The sequence below is a fragment of the Rutilus rutilus genome (genome assembly GCF_951802725.1).
Source record: "Rutilus rutilus genome assembly, chromosome: 15".
Taxonomy (NCBI): domain Eukaryota; kingdom Metazoa; phylum Chordata; class Actinopteri; order Cypriniformes; family Leuciscidae; genus Rutilus; species Rutilus rutilus.
The window spans coordinates 20,503,258-20,522,283 of NC_140220.1; the positions used below are offsets into that span (position 1 = coordinate 20,503,258).

The following is a 19,026-nucleotide window of genomic DNA, read 5'->3' on the forward strand; positions in this document are numbered from 1 at the left end:
TTTTCAGGGAACAGGGTTACAGTCAAGTAACCCGGAACGTTTCTCAATGTTTCAAGGCATGTGATTGGCTGTCCGCTACTGATGTCACAATTTCATGTGCACGCACTCCACGAAAGGATCCAAGCCTGAGTTGACAGAGAAAGTTGATGATCAGCGTTATGGTACCAACAAACCCAACTATTGGGTTGATTTGGTTTTGTCGAATTGAAACTTATCCCGTTACCCTGAGTGTGTTCAACTACATGTTATGGGCCCCAAGTCTTAATACACTAACTGAACTCATTGCCCCAAGAATAAAATCTAAAATCTTATGTGCAATATTTTATGAACTTGATTCCAGACTGATGCCATTACTGTCCAGATATTTGCATTATGTTTTATGTAGCTCAAACAGTAGGACACTGTGCCAATAAGGTCATGAGGTTGATTCCCATGCAGGGATTGAATGAACTGATAAAATAATACATGCGATAATGCATTTGGATAAAAGTATCTGCCAAATGCATAGTTTGATGCAACAGAAACCAGTGTTTAATTCCCTTTGTTTGCAGTTGCTTACCATACTATTCAACTGTTGTCACATTTGATGAAACTCAGCCAAGATGTATGGACAGAGGCTGCAGTTCAAATATGTAATAGCTGGTGGTGTTGCCAAGCGACAGGTTGAATGCAGGTTTTGCTAATGGTTAGTGTTTATTATATTCATAAGAATCAGATGGGCTACAAGCAGGTCTATAAGCACGGATGAAGAAAAACCTAATTTTTACTCCCTGGTTTTCCTCTTCTTCTAATTACTTGTGTCCGCTCACTACATCTGGTCTCTCATGCTTTTGAGATTTAATTATAATCTCTTTCACATAAAATATGTTCTTCAATCCCACACACTGTTTCATTATATCAGTGTCTTTACCTTTGCAGACCAAACAGCACAGTTGATGTGTTCATTACAACAAATTTAATGCAGAAGAGCATATATGGACAACGGTTTACACCTTAAACCATGATATTGTCGATATATATATATTTTTTCTTATTTTTTCTTATTGCTCACGCTCAACATTTACACAAACTCCTTGTCTTATTGGAAATGCATCTCAGCCTGAGCACAAGGAAAGCTGGGGAGAATCTCTGAAAGGCTATCGAGCAAGAAAATGTCATCTGAGCTGTGAGCATTTGAACCTTGAGAGAGTTTGGGTGATATTCACTCCTACACAACTCTAGTCAATCTGGCTGAGCACACGCTGTTCCCTGCTAAACACACACATAAACACACATGCACATACATAAATACGCTCAAGAGCTCACAGATGCAGGCAAAGGTCTCTGTGTTTAGTCTTAGAACTCTCTGTGCTTTTGCTCATTAACCCCAGCATTGCTGTTATACAGAACATATAAACCCCAAGCTGCATATTAATTAAAGTCTAGAAATGTTTGTCAAATTTAGCTCTGTCTTAAAAATCCATTTAGAGTCTTCATTGTTTAATAAAACACTGGATATGCATGAGTCATAATGTCCTTTAAACCTTCATGGACCAGTAAATATATAATATTGACCATATTTCCAAATGTGATTTCAAGCCAAAATGGAGTGAGACAGTATTGTAGCCTGTACATGAACTATTATATATTTTAACATTTCATGAATGGATTTGAAAGTGCAAACATAATTTAAAAATGTGAGAGATATTCAACTGCTGTTTGAACCATGCAGTTAACAACAATTTAATGTCACACTAGCACATGTTTGAAACAAACCCCCATAGTCAACATTTGAAGTGGATAAAAAAAGTTCATCAAAGCTGTCCTAAGACAAGAACGGGTATTGTCCAAAATTCATGTATAACTTTGATGAAAGGTTTTGATCCACTTCATATGTTGACTACTTGTAGTTCACTTGAACGAGTGAATGAAAACAAGTGAGTGAATTCGGACACAGAGTTCGCCGGAAGGGTTGCTGCTATAGTTTGTCATTCATTTTAAACTTAGCAAACTGACAGCTCCAGCAGTAATGAAAAGATTGATCTTGAACTAGCATGTATAAACCTTAATTAAACAATTTAATAAAAAGGAATCTATACCTGTATGATATTACGCTGTAGCCTCATTGGACCAGCGTTTTAGAAAAGGCATGGATGGATGATTCAGCGGTGGACGCATCTTCTGGTCAGATGAGGGAATTAATTTGGCGTGCGACTCTCACAGTGCATTATGGGTATTCATTGAGAGTAGGCTATAGCCTACGGTTGTACACCACTGATCTATATGAGAACATTATACAGATCAGTGTTGTACAATTGTTATTGCGGTGCATTGTGGGATTGAATGAGTGCACTCGATAATGTCCACTATGGTTTCGGACACCACTAAATGGCTGTCCCCTCAAATGATGCCCTATTTAAGGGTATAGGGAACAAGGTGTGTTTGACTTGAAGCACGCTGCGCAGACCGATCTGCATATGACATCAAAGTACCGCGAGATTGATTTGAAAGTATTCCCTTCTCTCTAATCGCTCTCGCGGTATGTCACACACCGATCGGTCTGCGCAGCGCCGCTTCAAGTCAAACACACCTTTTCTTAATAGATGTCAGAAAGACCTGAGAAAACATTAAGAAATGTAACAGCACAACAGCATTGAACAAAGACAAATTCAGGGAAAATTACAGCATTTTCTCATACAGTATTTTTAAAAAGTCTAAAATATCAGGGTGTGAAAGATTGCTATTTTAATTTTATTAAATAGGCTATAATTATTATTTATTCATATTTATTACATTATTAGAATTGACTTATTTATTATTTTTCTTAACCCTAATAAATAGCTAATACAAAATTTAAATAAATAAATCATGTTTTATCTATTCTGCATTACACAGGCTGAATCAAATCTATGGAATCATGTGACTAATATAGGTAATGTTAATTATATCAGTCATAAATCAGGCTATATCTTAATGCAGGAACCATAATTAGACTGTGGATCCCGCATGGAACGCTGTCCCCTTGGAGCAGCGATGAAAAATTAACTTTCACAGTTCACATTGCTCGAAGAATGATATACAGGATAATGACAGATGTGTGCTTCTGGGTGCGTGGAAATAGGCTACGACGTGACTCACAGTAAGGCAATTCCACATCCCGTGAAACGGTTGCGCTCTGACCTGACGCAATAGCCCTTTTTAGGAGACATTCGTCAAATAATTATTAGGCTACTAGGCCAGCAGCGAATGCCTGTTGCTCCTCTGATTGAATTGAAAGAAAAGTGCATGGGCGGAACTGGAATTTCAACACCGGGACTAATAAAGCTCAGCCATGGTAAATCCTTGATAGCTTTGACGTTTCTTTTTAATGTATCCGTCAGCAAATGAGGGAAAATACCATTTCATTTGGAGAAATCTTAAATGGAGCTATCTGATCTCGCAATTGAACGAAACTGCATCTCTGGAGGCGAAATCTCCAATTCCATCAGGTGAGTGAAATATAGGCTATGTGTTACGTCAATCAATTCGCGTGTTGTTTTTAACCATATTTGCACGTACAAACGCAATATTTTATTATGTTAAATGTTTTCTAATTTATTTACAGCATGTTTCTTTCCCCCTCTCCCTTTTTCAGAAATATCGAAATGCAGGTCTCTAAAAGCCCTTTCATCGCCACTGTCAATGCAGTCACATCGAGGCAAGAGCTGCGGTGGATAATCGAGCCAGTGATGGCCAGTGAGAGGCTGGACCAGACCACAGAACCAACAACAACCGACAAAAGAAATTTACAGGTATAAATACTTAAAATATGAAATATTAAGGAATTTTCACTGAATATTTTTTCAGGGTTAGTTTTATTTTAGAAGTGATTTCTGTATATAGATAAAACAAGCACAAAAATGATAAACAAAACATAAAATAAGACAGTTATAGTTATAGTTACAGTTAATGTCTATAGACAGTTGACTGTAGCCATTGAGATGACTTGGAAAAAGTGTCCCAATTAACCTAAATTCACCCCTATTTGTGTTTTGCAACTTCGAAACCTTGTACTGAGATATAGCGCTTGTGACAAATTCCCACTTCCCAGTTTGACAATTAGCTCCTCTATATATAATAGGCCTATAACTATCAATAAAGATCAGTAAAGCAATGAAGGACAGAGATAAATTATTCCAGTTTTTAAAATAGTTTTTTTTTTTTTTTACAATTGCTAAAACATTTCTCAATGGTCATACAAATTCATACCAATTTGCACGTTTACTTACTCTTTTCAAAACTGTTAAACTTAAGTTCAAAACTTAACATAATATAAAACTGAATATGACAGTAATTTGCTGCATTTCTACTGTAATACCATATTGAAATATATTCTAAGTCTAAAAAAATTAAATACTATCAAAACTGTTAGATGTAGCTGAAGCCCTACACAGGTGTTAGTCTTTCAATTTCATTACCATCTATACAAAAGGGACAACTAAAGAATATTTTTGTATTGTAATGTAAACATGGATCATGTAACATATACTGCAGTGACTTCTAAATAGCAGAGAGTGTCACTCTTGTTTTGTACAGAAACTTTACAAAAGAAAACTTTGTTATTATGTGTTGTTAGTGTTTTTAGGTAATTGGTTTTGCTAGTGTTATGGAAGAATATCTTGATTTGAGACAATATGGTAGCTTTAGTGCATTTTAAATGGGAAATTAACTGCTGTGCCAAGTTGAAAGTTGTTTGAAGAACTGTGTGAAGAGTTTTGAAAAAGTGACCCAAGTATTGAGAAATGTGTCCTAGAGATTGAAAAAAAGAAACTGTAAGTTATGTTATATTGTTATATTGCTTACCAGTTGTTTTGTTCCATTATTAGCTCAGTCCAGATGAAGAGGAGAAGAGAAGACGGAGAAGAGAGCGTAACAAGATGGCTGCTGCCAAATGCCGCAACCGTAGAAGAGAACTTATTGACGTTCTGCAGGAGGTGAATAATAGGGCTGTACTGCAATTTCTTTTATTTAGTGTTCAGGGTGGTGAACATGTATCTTGTTTGTCCAGTTCTAACTTGGGACTTTTGTAATTGTGCAAATAATCTGTCACGAATGACATATAATGAATGAATCATCCAGGTATTAAAGGGATAGTTAATAATAAATTATTTCATCAATTACTCACTCCAATGTAATTTCAAACCCACAATACTTTTGCTCATCTTCACAAGTGAAGATATTTTTTATGAAATCTGAAATATTTCATTGTCATTTAAAAGTCAATTCACCCAAAACTCGGACACTTCAGAACGTTGTTACGATTTCCTGATTGGTCTAGGGCAGGGACGCAACAGCAAAATGGATTGTAGTGAATGAATACACAACAGCATGAAACTACCCCGTCTCAAGCCCAAGAACTGTTTCACAACAATAACCTAAATAACCACATTATATTTCACAATAGACAAGTGTTTATTTAAAGGAGCCGTATGTAAGATTGTGGCCAACACTGGTACTGCAATCACTTTCAAATTACTGTAGAGCGGTGTATCCCCTCCCCCTCCCCCCTGACTCGAGGTTGCCAGATAGCCTGCAGGATCCAGCAGGAACGTAGGCTGCTACGCAGCAGTGGTAACTAGAGCAGAGCTGGCAACCCCGAGGCCGAAACACTACTGACTTTGTGATTGGTAGATAGGTGGAGGGTGGGGCTTCAGGCCAAAACACAAGATGACAACATCAACATCAGTTGAGGGCTGCAACTTCACTTTTTAAATGACAATTTCCTGGCCGGACTACTGTTGTCAGTGATATAAGTATTTGAAATGAACATGATTTCTTAATGTCTAGTGACATATCAGGGCCATTTTATGATTAATTGAAATACATTTCTTACATACAGCTCCTTTAAGCAAAAGAAAAGAATTGGGTATCTATTTTTTTAAACGGGGTATCAAAAATAGGGTATTGCTTAACATAACCAATCAAACTCCTCATTAACCAAACTAAAAGAAAAGAAAAGAAAAGTACAGCAAAATAAGCTAACTGTCTAGATAACATACCAGAGCCTGGGGCCCAACAGATGGAGGCAGAGATAGTGACAGTGGAGACCCCCGCAAAGCCATGAGGACAATGACCCAGAATTTGATGAGCCAGCGCTCCTCGACTGGCTCTTGAGAAGTCTGCCCCCATAGCCGGACTTCAGGATGTACCTGGTTATTGGCTCTAGCCTCAGGTTGAGGTTCTATCCGACTCTAGCTCAGAGATGGACGCATTAGGAGGCCTTGGTTATGTGGTGGGAGGCGGCTCTCACACATGGTCAGTGACAGGCGCTAACTCTGGCTCACGACAGGTGCTAACTCTGGCTCAATATCTGTGGTGGGCTTGGGAATCAAATTCAGATCCGCAACGTAAGATCTCCCATGCTGTCTAGGACACTCCAGGCTGGGGGCGATGAGATCTGTCTGAAGCAGGCAGAAAGATTGCTGCTGTCGATGGAACGTGTGCCAGGGAGTTGGAGATGGTGTTGTTATCCTCAACGACTCCCACGGTGAGGGAGGATCCGCACAGTCACGAGGTGTAGTCTACGAACTCAGCGAAAGAACAGCGATGCTCCCTCAACAGCAGCATCTGGTCAGGTATATTGTCCATCCCACTCCAGAAGAGGTGTTTGAGTGTTTCTTGTCCCAGCATGCCTCGTTCTAGAGCTCTAGGAAGCCCTCTACATTTTCCTCCAGCGTCCAGCCGTTTTGGAGGAAACAATCCTTCTCCATTTTGTTTAGGTTGGATATTCTGTCACAAACACTGTGGTAGTGAACAAACGCATGATGCAGGATAACTCACCAAAAGATACTATAATGAACAGAGAGTAGAATCAGGAATATACACAGTATAAATACACTAACTACATTTACCAACAATGAGGACCGACAAAGCACTGAACAGAACAGGGAGTAAATGAGGGCCCTAACGAGAAACAGGTGAACAAAATCAGTAACTAAGGAAACCAACTTGGGCTCAATAAAGACTAAACTAAGGGTCCGTTTACATGACACTGTTATCAACTAAAACCTGAAAACTTTTTATGCAGTTTGGCCATTTATTTACATGTCAATGGCGTTTTGGGAGCCTGAAAACACGGTTCCGTTATTGTCTCCATGTAAACTACAAAAACACGAATTTGTGAAAACAGTGACATCATGCATGTGCGTATTTCGTGTACATTCTATAGGCGAGTTTGTTTCTTTACAAAGTGACATCGCCAACTTCTGGCATGGCATGATAGTGCAGCGTTTTTAGTCGTTTTCGCTGATCCGTGTGAACGGAGATCGCTTTAACAACGTTGTAGTCTGTACGCGAAATATGCAAAGGAAAAACGTTTTTTGTACATCGTAGTCGTGTAAACGTACCCTGAAAGGGTATACATGAAACCAAGACACATGTACTGAAAACAAGATAGAACCCTAACAGTTCCGAAGATTAACACAAGTCTTATAGGTTTGGAATAACATGAGAGTCAGTAATTGATGACAGAATTTTCCTTTTTGGGTATACCCTTTAACAACACATAAATGAATGTTTTCATAGTTTCGATTAATAGTTTTCAGTCACATGACTGGCGCAAAGACCTGGGGGGCAAAACATCCATAGAACTGCGGCACAGGCCTGTTAATTTTGTTAATCCACGAATATATAGATCACTTCTCAAAATACGAAAAACAAAAATATGTGAACAAATTGCAAGTTTTGGATGCTTGTGATCCATATACAGCACCTGCTGCAGTATTTCAATCACTAAAAACAGAAGGACATTCGAAAACACTAAACGTGAAAATATGTGATATTAAAAGATCATCGGTAGGGTTTATACTGAATTTGATAAGCAATACAGACAAGCAGATGAACCCAGAATATGAATGCAACACATTCTTTATAATTGTTTTCTATGGAAAAACCCTTAACGAGAATCTGCATGTTGCATTTATATTCTGGGCTCATAATCAAACCTGCACAAAAATAGTATGCATAAGTGTAGAATTTGGTCTCACTATATTAGTTCTTAGTACAAAAATGACTGGTAAAAATTACTGGTGGGCAATGGAGGAAAGCCTCGTTTCTAAGTGTTTTACGTAATGTGAAAATTATGAATTGAGAAAATGGAAACAATTCCATTGGACAATCCAGCAGTGTGTTTCAGGGAATTTGGCACTGTTACGTAATTACCAGAAGCACATGCTAATGAGAACCAGCTGTGAATTTGTTTTCAGGAGACCGAGCGCCTGCACATGGAGCAAGTCGTGCTGCAGAGGCAGGTGAGCGTCCTGCAACAGGAGAAGGAACAGCTGAAAATGCTGCTGGCGTCCCATGCATCCATCTGCACATTGGCACAGGACAAGCCTCATTCCTTGGACACCTTTCTGTCAAGAGAGCTACTACCATCCAGAATTTCCATCGCGATAAAACATGAACCTTTGGATGATGTTAGCGGATCAGAGAGTTTGGCGCTCCAACATGCAGACATGCAGTGGAACTGACAGAGAAAAGCCATGACTTGCACTAAATTCAGTGAAGAAGATGATGCACTAGCGTTTTTTTAATTCAGTGTCTTTGTAAATACCTCATTACCCTTACCCAAGAGACATTCTGCATTCAACATTCAACTTTTCCTGTGGTAAGAAACCCATTCCAGATGGGGGTGAAATCACTTCTGGTGCTCTGTCATAATATATATTTTTTTCCTTATTTGTTGATTGACATGATAATGTCTATTATAACATTTGTCTTTGAAATAGTGATATTTTGTAACAATGGCTGTTAATGTTTGGTATTTTTTTAATGTGGTAAGCCTGACTCTAAATGCACTGACCGAGAACATCCTGATGTTGAACATATTGAACATTGTTGCCAATCGTGCTGACTGAGGTACCAAGGTAACGTTATCTAGTTGGCTTTAACGTTAATGATTTGTAATGGTTATAAGGCACCAGTTTGAAAATTATAAACCAAATCAATGATGTTTAACACATCACAGCGCATCATTTTCTAGCCAAAGTCTGTTTATGAATTTATAACTGTCAATTATCTTTAAACCCCCCCCCAAAAAAAACATGTTTACATTTGTGAACTATAATAATTATATTAAATATCAGAAATATGTAATTTCATTTTTGTGTGTGCTATGCTGCAAAGTTATCAGCAAATCTCTGTTTTGAACAGAAAGCACAATAACTGGTTATACTGTTATACTTTTCAGATTATATGTTACTTCATAAGTATACAAAAACATTATATTCTATATATCCTGTCTGTAAAGGACCCACTGACTATCATTGTATAGACAAAAATATAACAAAACACTAAAACATTTTTCAAAATATCTCCTTTTGTGATTCACAGAAGAAAGAAATGCACATAGGTAGAGTAAACGATGACACAGTTTTCATTTTTGGCTTATTATCCCTTATAACTTTCAGTACATGCAACAAGACAGAACTTGCCCCATGGAGGCTATTTTGACTTCTGCAAAGGAGTGGCAATACTCAGGGACATGAAGAGCCCCCTTCCCCATTCCATTACAAAAGGAGGAGGATTTCCACTATGCTGTGGGCATGAGTTCCTGTTTGGGATTTGGGAATTTGACTTTCAATTCACACAGGCTTTTGCGTTTTCTATTTAAAGGTCACAGGATATTGTGAAAAATCCCCCAAACTTTTAATAGCTTTCTTCAGGTGTGAAGAAGGAAGAGTGCTGTCCGGTGTTCACACGGAGATGGAACCTTGAGTCACATTTCCTTTGAAAAACAAGACGTAGTATTTTGCGCAATCAGTAAGATGGATACCTACTGTAGGCCATATGTTACTCAATCAGTAAGAAGGAAGGAGATAACTCCTTTTATCTCAACATAGAGATCAAGACAAAATAAACCACCGATGAAAAAAAATTACTGACTGAAAGAAGTGTAATTTCATAGAAATAAATAATATTGTATGCAGATTAAAATAGTAAACTATTTTAAATTGTAATATTTGACAAAATTACAACAACAAAAAAAGTTTTTTTTTTTTTTTCTGTATTTTTTTTATCAAATAAATGCAGGCTTGATGAGCATAAGAGACTTTCAAAAGAATTAAAAATAGAAATGTTTCCAAACATTTGACTGGTACTGTCCTGAAGTGGAACTTGTCCATTGTTCATGTGATGATAAACAAAAATAAAAAGTTTATTGGCATCAATGGTTCGGTTTCATGAGGAGCCTTAAACATCATTGAAAAAAAATAAAAAAATAAATGTTCTTTGAAAATTGTTCTTTTAAGAACTGTTCCTTGAATGGTTCTTCTGTATGGCATTTTTGGAACCTTATTTTTAAAAGTGTACTCTGCAGTATGACAGGTGTGAATTTGCGGATAACTGACTTCATACATCGATTAAACACCTTAAAGTATAATTAGGCCTACAAAAATGACTAAGAAGATTTGAGTTTTGAGTTCTCTTTGCCATCGAATGTTTTCATAGTCTTCATACTTGCCGCATTGAATATGTCTATATTTAAACTAAAATGTATCTTGGAACCTATTAAAGAGCAAAAAAAAAAAAAAAAAAAAATCAGGAAAAATCGTAGCCTCTAGCAAATCCGGACAGGTTGACACTCCTCGCGTTCACACTCGCAGGCGTGGTTCCGAGATCCACTTCCTCCTCACCCGCATCATTACGTTTGTAACACATCACCAGAAACTTGGGAGACTAGCCTACAACAGTGTTTGCTTGGATGTAGCTAAGCAGAGAAAAACAAGTAACGTTAGGCTACTCCAATATTATTATGGCAGACAAAGGACCTATTTTGACCTCTGTCATAATTTTCTACTTGTCCATCGGAGCCGCGATATTTCAAATTCTCGAAGAGCCGAATTTGAAATCAGCTTTTGAAGATTATCAAAATAAAACTGCCCATTTATTAAAGAAATATCCTTGTTTAAAGAAGCGTGATCTGGATGAAATAATTGAGGTAAGCTGATTTTTGATTCCACAAGTTTAGGCAAACGGTTTGGTGGTTAGGTAAACATTTCAGAAAGTTTTCAAGTGTTTTGAAAGTGTTTATCAAGCGTCGATTATTGCCGACGTAAATCATAACCGTTGCTATGGTGTTTCTCAAGCACAAGCGACTTAAGACAGTCTCGTCTGAACTTAATGTGAGTTAAAAGAGCGTTTTCAACCCTTTTTACCTGGTTTTGTTACGCATACGCATGGGCTACAGAACCTTCATCCAAGTATGGGCTATACGAAACCAAGCGAAACTTTGTCGTAAACGTGTCACATCTCTGGAGGTGACGGGGTTCGCGATCTTAAAAAGACTGAAGCGCTATTGTTTCATGTTTGTGGACTTTTCCCCCCACGGGCAATAAAAGTGGCGAAGTCATTCTTAGGAATGTGCCTTTGCCAGTCAATACAATGTACACTCGTTCAGGCGCGACAACGCACCAGGAGAAAGCGCGCGACCACGTGCTCTGTGGTGCGAATATGAAAACAAAGCTAGTTTGTTCATTTAATGTTTGTTCCGCGTTGATACAATTTATTAGTAGGCTACTATTCAAAACTACCTTCAAAACTTTTAGGTCTAATCATAGTAGCCTACTATTTCCCCCCAAAATTACCTTGTAAGTTTTAACATTAAGTTCCATAACATAGGCTAAATGTAACAGTTGACTATTTTCTTTTACATCTCATTCTGGTTCATTTGACTATCATTTAATCCAGCAGATAGTAGTTAATAGTTAATTAATAAACCAAGGTTTAATCAACATCTAAATGACATGTTTGAAACGGGATAATTGCCTGCTTATTTCATTTGGTAACCACAGATGTTTAATTTGTCTCCAGAGAACATGATATACTGCAACAGAGAAGAACCAGTCAATTCCATTGCAGACGCTACAAAATTACTGAAAAGACGAACTAGTTTAAATTCAGTCATAGGCTATAAGAACATGAAGAACCCCAGTGAGTATGCAGGCTATAGTATTGAGTAAATGCTTGTTTCACAACTTTTAGTATTTGATTTACAGTATTGATACGGGCAGTAATGGCATATACTGTGTCATATCTACACTGATCACAACTTTTAAAACAGTAAGGATGAATATTATTCATGTAAGAGTTTTTTTGGTTTGTGTTTTCAGTTTGTTTTGGGATTGTAGCCTATATGTTTTCTAATATGAGACTTAACATTTTAAGTACTGTAACATTTGTCATTTGGAATCTCTAAGGCTCTAATTGTTTGATATTGAATTAGCTGATTGTTAAATTTGACCATAGTGCTAACATGATTATACAATTTTTTTTTTTAAGAGCCATCATATTTGTTTCTTGGGCGTGATGTAACATGATGTGGCAAAATAAAACCTGTTCATCAGGTTTTCCTACTACAATACTGAGGTGATGTTAAAGGTTCCATGAGGATTTTTGTAGTGACCATTTTTTGTTTCCCAAAGAACCTTTCAGCAAAAAGTTCTTAACATTTTAACAATCTAAAGAACCTTATTCCTATATAAAGAACAAGTTGTGCAATGGAACCTTAGATGCCAATAAAGACCCTTTATCTGAATGTAATATACTGTTATTCAAATAAGTGAGCTGGAAGATGCTAAATATAAGTTGTTTTTGTTGTGTTTAAAGGAATAAGAAAAGTACATATGAATTGTTTCAGTGATATATAAAGTCAGAATGAGATCAAGACGGTAGGGTGTCCTACTCTTTTAGTCATTTTGGGTAGGGTGTGTTTGTTTGCTTAGCCGCTAATTTAGGCATTTAAATAATAGCCATGTTTACCGTCTGCAGAGATAGGCTGACTCTTGTTAGTGTATATCAAGACAAGGCTTTTTGTTGATATCTCCACAAACACTAAACACTCTTCCTCTTTTCCTGTTGTTTTGGCTGTCTGACGTATGGAAGCCTGTTTCCGTCTTTGAGTAAAAAATAAAACGGTTAACTGTAAGATAAGAAATGAAGTTGCAATCGTGAAATACAATTTTAATTTAGTCACAGTTGTGACATTAAGTCTTATACCTAAGTCAGTTACCTTTTTACTCAGAGTTAAAGCAGGTTTCTATTGCTACTAATGTTTGCAACACAAATGAAATAAACCCTAAAGCTGCATCTGATTATAGTTTGTAAAGGTGAAGAGTTCTTCTTTCATCCCCATTGTTTACATACAAACATTGTGTATTTCTCTTCTAGTTTCAGACTCTGTTTGCAGCATACTCATTTGGCATTTGTATTTATTGTTATATATTGTAGTTAATATTTTGTTTAATGTTTCAACATCAGGTTGTGGCCAATGCAGCTGGAAGAGGTGTGACTGTAACAACAGAGAAACAATTCAACAACTGGAGTTGGGAGAATGCAGTTATTTTTGCTGCCACAGTCATCACTACCATAGGTAGATATTCCTATAGAGACATGTTTTGACTGTCTTCACTGACTTATAGCAGGCTTAAGTTAGAACTAGGGATAGCTCGATTCCACTTTTTATCAGAGCTTTTATCGATACCACTTTTATCGATTCTGTAGCCTTGTGTATCTGTCTATACCAATTCAATACTAGTACGTATATATATATATATAAAATTCTAGGCTGTCGATCTACGTAATTACATTTAAAAAAGTTGATTGCTGACGCAGGGCAACAACTTACTGTGTGATAAAGCCTATAGGATGCAGCTAGATGCCCCTAAAATTCAAAATGTCAGGGCAAAAATGCCCCTGTATGAGTTGTCTCGTCATGATAGTAATATCACCCAAGTAACGAGCCCAATATCACGAGTGTTGTTTTTGTCCCGAATAGCACGAGTGCAAATGTGATATTGATTTTATACAACAGTTCAATAAATAAGAAGTTAAAATTGTGTTATCTTTTAAACACAATATTGTTTGCTTTGCACAATTTTGCCAATTTTTTGAACCAATGATTCAATGGCTCGTTCACCAAGAGAGCAGTGGCAGCTCGTTGGGGGAGGCAAATTTGGGGGTGTAAATCCATAGCCGGTGACTTGTGCCTCCGCTGGTAAAAAAAAAAATTAGCCAATCACCATCGAGTATTTCGCTTACAGCGATTAGGAGTGTTGAGAAAAGTAACATGGCAGAGGAGGCTAGCCTCCCTTGGTATATCAACCTATCATCGACAAGATGTAAATTACGTAATATTAGTTTGAACTGCTACTGCTGCTGTAAATATGGAGAGTAGAGATATAGAATATTTGATCGCAAACAAATTTACTAAACTACCATTCAAACAACAGTTACAAAATAAAAATGAAGGAAGACTCCATGCCTAAATTGGATATAGGCTATACAGCAATCAGCTTCACTAAACGGCCGAACGTGCCCTTTTAACACAGACATTTAAAAGAAGGATGGATTTTTTCTTCAAATGATAGGCTAGGACTAAGTGGGTGAACTTATATTTACATTGTCTTGATGTATGTGTCGTTTTCTTTAAATATTCTGTCTGCAAGTGACCAAAAAAGCAATTTTAAAGCAGTTAAAAAAATCTGTGAATTTTTCTCTTAAAATTGTGTGTGCCTCCTCTATTTTAAAATCTCCCCCTCCCTTTCTTTATCCCCTCAGACTCGCGTTTCGAGGTTTTCTGAGGCTCGCAGTTGTTACACTTACAGTGGTGAAATTACAAACAAGAAATACACATTCTGAGACATAAAATTAATAACTGGGAAATTGGGAATTTTATTAACATTAAATTGTCCTTCCATTTTCACCTCAGAATTTTGGGTAGGCTGGGCCTCCTTTGCCTCCCCTGACGAGCCGCCACTGGTTCTTTGGTGGTGGTTTGGTGTGTCCCTAATTTAACAGCGAGTTAAACCACCATTCAGAATCAACTCCAGAAAATTTCTTTTAAACAGTAACGTTGATTTAATTCTGAATAAGCTGGGTTAATTCATCCTTAAAAGAACGATTTGTTGAGTAAAAATAGTAAATCTTTAGTTTTCAGTGTCAAAGCAATATTATTAGTATTTGATTGAGTCGAGTGTCACTTGGATTTGTAAGATCTCCAGATCTCCTAATGACAGAAAACAAATATTGAACATGGACTTGTCTACTCAATGATTTCAGGTTACGGTAATGTTGCTCCGAAGACAACTGGAGGCCGTTTGTTCTGTATCCTGTATGGACTCTGTGGCATTCCTCTTTGCCTCACCTGGATAAGTGAGCTGGGTACCTTCTTTGCCGGCAGGGCAAAGCGTCTGAGTCAGGTGCTCCTCCACAGAGGCCTCACTGTGGTAAGAATATCATGATCAGAGCCTTTCACTTGTCTAAAGAGAAAAACAATGCTTTTACCGTTTCCCTGTGATTGTTTTCTCCTTCACTACAGAAAAAAGTACAGTTCATCTGCACTATTATATTCCTTTTATGGGGTTTCCTGGTTCACTTGATCATCCCAGCCTTTGTGTTCAAGACCATTGAGAACTGGACTTACTTGGAAGGCCTGTATTTCTCTTTTACCACCGTGACGACTGTTGGTTTCGGTGACTATGTAGCAGGTATGTAGATTTGTACATTTTTGCTTTCGTGAAATGGTCTTAAACAATTACTCAAACTGCAATATGTAAGGTTTTGTAATACATTTATATCATGCACACTTGCACAGATTGCTACACAAGCTGCAGGACACTATTAGCAGCGTGTCTAAGTGTTCAAAGCGCCAAATGCGAGTAAAAGTCCGTTGAAACGGTGTTACTCGCCAGTTGCCCGGTAATTTTTATTTTTTTTATGCATTTTGACAATGCATGGTGGTGATAATGTGATCATGATTTAGTGCAATCATCAAATCGCAACAGTTGTGATGTAATTATAGAAATATATAGTCTGATGGGGTGCATGTTTCATGAGAACTGTAACAGCACTGTGTTTTCAGTTTCGATTCCAGGAATCGGATGCTTATATAAAATTTCTGCTTATTGATTCCTGTGTGTGCATTTTAATGTTATTTTTAAATCATTCAAGCGCATGAATATGCGAAAGAGAACTCAATTCAGCACTCGCGTGCTGTTTTCTATGAGCAAACATCCGCACAGAAAGCCGTCTCTCATAGTGTGCAAATGCTGAATTGGGTCTTTGGCATTAAAAAGTTAGAAAACCCCTGGTATAGCCTACTCTTTGAGCCCAGTGGAGAGGGGGCGTACCTTAAAAGTACATGGCCCACTTTCAATCTGAGATGTAGTGCAAATCTTGGGTTCGCCATTCGGAGTGCATCTTCGCTCTGTCCATCGTACACCATACATTGTTTCCTGCGATTTGTGATTCTGTATAAACATATGCTTCTTAAAAACAGCTTCTATGTGGTGTAAAAATAGCTCTATATAGGTGTATGTTTTGAATAAAGAAAATTCACTTTTGTTCCTGTATAGGTGTGAACCCAGAAGCCGACTACCCGAATCTCTACAGATTCTTTGTGCAGCTATGGATCTGCCTGGGTCTTGCCTGGTTGTCACTGTTCTTCAGCTGGAATGTGCATATGGTGGTCGAGGCTCATAAAGTGCTGAAGAAAAGGAGGCTGAGACGCCACAAGCTGCCCATTGATGACGTACCGGAAAAAAAAGAAGTAAAAAAAGCCCAGAAGCTGCCACGTCTCACTGGCGCCATCGACATCTTTGAGTTCATGTCTGAGAAAGTTGAAGACTACACCGATGTCATCCGAGCTATTGGAGCAGCCGAGAGAAGGAAAAAGAAGCAGGAGGAGGAACTGGCACGGTCCAAGAGCTGCAGTGACCTACTGCAGGGCCTGATCATCCCACTCGATCACTCTCCTCGACTGAAACGGCGGTTCAGCGTCAGTGCGAACATGCGTATGGACATTTCTGGAGAGTTAACGGATGGCCTCAACAACAACCAAGAGGAACAGGCACTACTGAAAGAGAACCACAGAGACCAAAAAGACCCTAAGATTGATAGAAAGGGAATTAAGAGAGCTGAGAAGCCTGGACTCTGTTCATGGGAAACCAGAAAATCTGACCCATCAATCTTTCAGAGCCCTGTTCAAAACCCTACCGTTACTACCAGTAATAGGGGTTCAAGATTCTCAGTATCCAAAGTCTCAGAAGACCATTTAGTAGGAAAGAGAAAAAGCATTGGTTGAAGAAGAGACCGATCTACGAGGTCTTCAAAAACAAATTCAGCTCTGCTTTAAATCAGTAGTAGGGGATCAAGATTCTCAGTGTCTAATGTGTCAAAGACTATTTGTTAAAGAGAAAAAGCATTGGTTGAAGAAGACTGATCTACAAGGTCTAAAAGACTGCAATGTCTTCAAAATCAGTAGTAGGGGATCAAGACTCTCAGTGTCTAAAGTTTTGGTAGACTATTGGGGAAAAGAAAAGGCATTGGTTGAAGAAGACTGATCTACTAGGTCTAAAAGACTAAAGCAAAGACTGATCTACAAGGTTGCAGATAGACTGGTCTACAATGTCTTCAAAACAATTCAGCTCTGCTTTAAATCATGAATTTTCAGATGTGAAGATCATTATGGTTGAGCTGATACTAGAGGAGCTAAAAAGAGTAACTTCAAGACCCAAGAATGTTGCTCTGATATGCAGACAGGTGCATCCTCTTGCGAAATCAAGCTGCAAAATTATTCATCGCTTTTCACAGTATTGAAAAACATTCAGGTAACACGCAAGGTCTTGCAGACAGTCTGTGACCAAGATAAGGATATGAGGGTTGGCAGAGGAAATTAAACCGATTTCCTTCCGTGCTCTGGACCTTCACAGACATTGGACAGTTTGGGTGTGGTACTGTGGTTTTAACCATGGGTTTTTCATTCTTTCTCTGGATTTATGTTAACAAAATGACTGCCAGGACAAATCTCTGGCTATGTTTGAAATGGAATACTAGCACACTGCTAACTGTGCAGTATATACTGAATAAGGCGCTCTTTTTTTTTTTTTTTTTTTTTTAAAGTTAATACAACTGTAGCTCGTATGCCATTGCTGTACCACTAGCGACACAAAAGGAATTGGAAAAATGATGACTTTTCAAGCAGGTAGCTTGGTCAGACAACCAGATAGCCCTGCCCTGAACTCACGCCATTGGTTGAGCCAATATTGCTGTGTCGGGATGCTCAAACAAACAGAGCAATGTTTTAATACCATTGCAGTGTTTTACAGTGTTGTCAGATGGAATCAGTTAAATATTAAGCTGAGATTGTCAATATCCATATTTTGTATAGCTAGATGGAATAGAAAATGACATCTATTGAACCGGGAACTTCCCTTTAAAAATAGTTTGTGAAACAGTATGCAGTATGAGTATAATGCTGTTGTTGTCACATGACCTCATTGTATGTATAAATCTGTTTTATCCAGTTATCATTTATGAGAAGGTTTTACCCAGTTTTATGTAAACAAACAGTACATTCTGAGTCCGATCAAATAACTATTTAAGAAAGGGCTGTTAGAATTGTGTGTTAACTGTTTGAGTGTGCTTCCAGTTTATTTCCTGTCAAACTGGAAATGAAAGGTCAAATTGATCTCATCTCATCTACATTGTGGGATACAGTATTCCACACAGTGTTGTTTCATTGTACTGAACATTTTGGCAAATGTTGTAGATTGCTTTTGCAATATTTGCATACTGCAAATAGCATGCCATGTAGTTAATGTAGCCTATTTTGAATTCTTAAGCATACCTTCTGTCTTGAATGCTGTGGCTGTTAAACTGTTTGGATGCGTTTAAACACGGGCCGACTGAGGAAGTACCTACTCAGGCTTCCAGAAAATTGCCTCCTCGTGAAAGATTTGTCTATGGAAGATGTTATGGGACGTAACTTGATCTTACCACCTGACTGACTATCGATTTTTATCAAGAATTTTGCCTTCCATTCTTTTTGATTATCCTTTGTATTTTCTGTTCTGTTTTGTAAACCACTTTTGATAATAATAAAAAAAGTATTTTTTCACAGTATGCCTCTTTTTGCTGTTGCCAAACCTCATCCGGCCTGTTGTCAGAAGTGATGAAATTAGTTATTAAGCATGACTGAGCATAAACACCTAAGTTCTTCTTAGTTAAGTC

The 19,026-nt window shown here is 37.8% G+C and overlaps 2 protein-coding genes across 2 annotated transcripts; both read left to right on the forward strand.

Moving 5' to 3' along the window:
- The first annotated feature begins 3,005 nt into the window (after positions 1-3,005).
- Positions 3,006-8,667, forward strand: fosl2l (fos-like antigen 2 like). The gene is made up of 4 exons (XM_084431578.1): positions 3,006-3,467; positions 3,614-3,770; positions 4,845-4,952; positions 8,223-8,667. The coding sequence occupies exons 1-4, from the start codon at positions 3,400-3,402 to the stop codon at positions 8,487-8,489; spliced, it is 600 nt and encodes a 199-aa protein (XP_084287704.1). The 5' UTR covers positions 3,006-3,399; the 3' UTR covers positions 8,490-8,667.
- A 1,980-nt stretch (positions 8,668-10,647) lies between these two features.
- kcnk5b (potassium channel, subfamily K, member 5b) lies at positions 10,648-18,915 on the forward strand. Its single transcript, XM_084431579.1, has 5 exons — positions 10,648-10,957; positions 13,276-13,387; positions 15,076-15,242; positions 15,335-15,503; positions 16,371-18,915. The coding sequence occupies exons 1-5, from the start codon at positions 10,772-10,774 to the stop codon at positions 17,096-17,098; spliced, it is 1,362 nt and encodes a 453-aa protein (XP_084287705.1). The 5' UTR covers positions 10,648-10,771; the 3' UTR covers positions 17,099-18,915.
- The last annotated feature ends 111 nt before the right edge of the window (positions 18,916-19,026 follow it).

What these genes read in the sequence shown, in the direction of transcription:
- fosl2l (XM_084431578.1), top strand. Translation starts at nt 3,400, where the DNA reads ATGGAGCTATCTGATCTCGCAATTGAACGAAACTGCATCTCTGGAGGC. An exon ending in GAAATCTCCAATTCCATCAG is followed by an intron (nt 3,468 to 3,613) that starts GTGAGTGAAATA and finishes TCCCTTTTTCAG; the next exon opens with AAATATCGAAATGCAGGTCT. An exon ending in CCGACAAAAGAAATTTACAG is followed by an intron (nt 3,771 to 4,844) that starts GTATAAATACTT and finishes TTCCATTATTAG; the next exon opens with CTCAGTCCAGATGAAGAGGA.
- kcnk5b (XM_084431579.1), top strand. Translation starts at nt 10,772, where the DNA reads ATGGCAGACAAAGGACCTATTTTGACCTCTGTCATAATTTTCTACTTG. An exon ending in ATCTGGATGAAATAATTGAG is followed by an intron (nt 10,958 to 13,275) that starts GTAAGCTGATTT and finishes TTTCAACATCAG; the next exon opens with GTTGTGGCCAATGCAGCTGG. An exon ending in TCCACAGAGGCCTCACTGTG is followed by an intron (nt 15,243 to 15,334) that starts GTAAGAATATCA and finishes CCTTCACTACAG; the next exon opens with AAAAAAGTACAGTTCATCTG.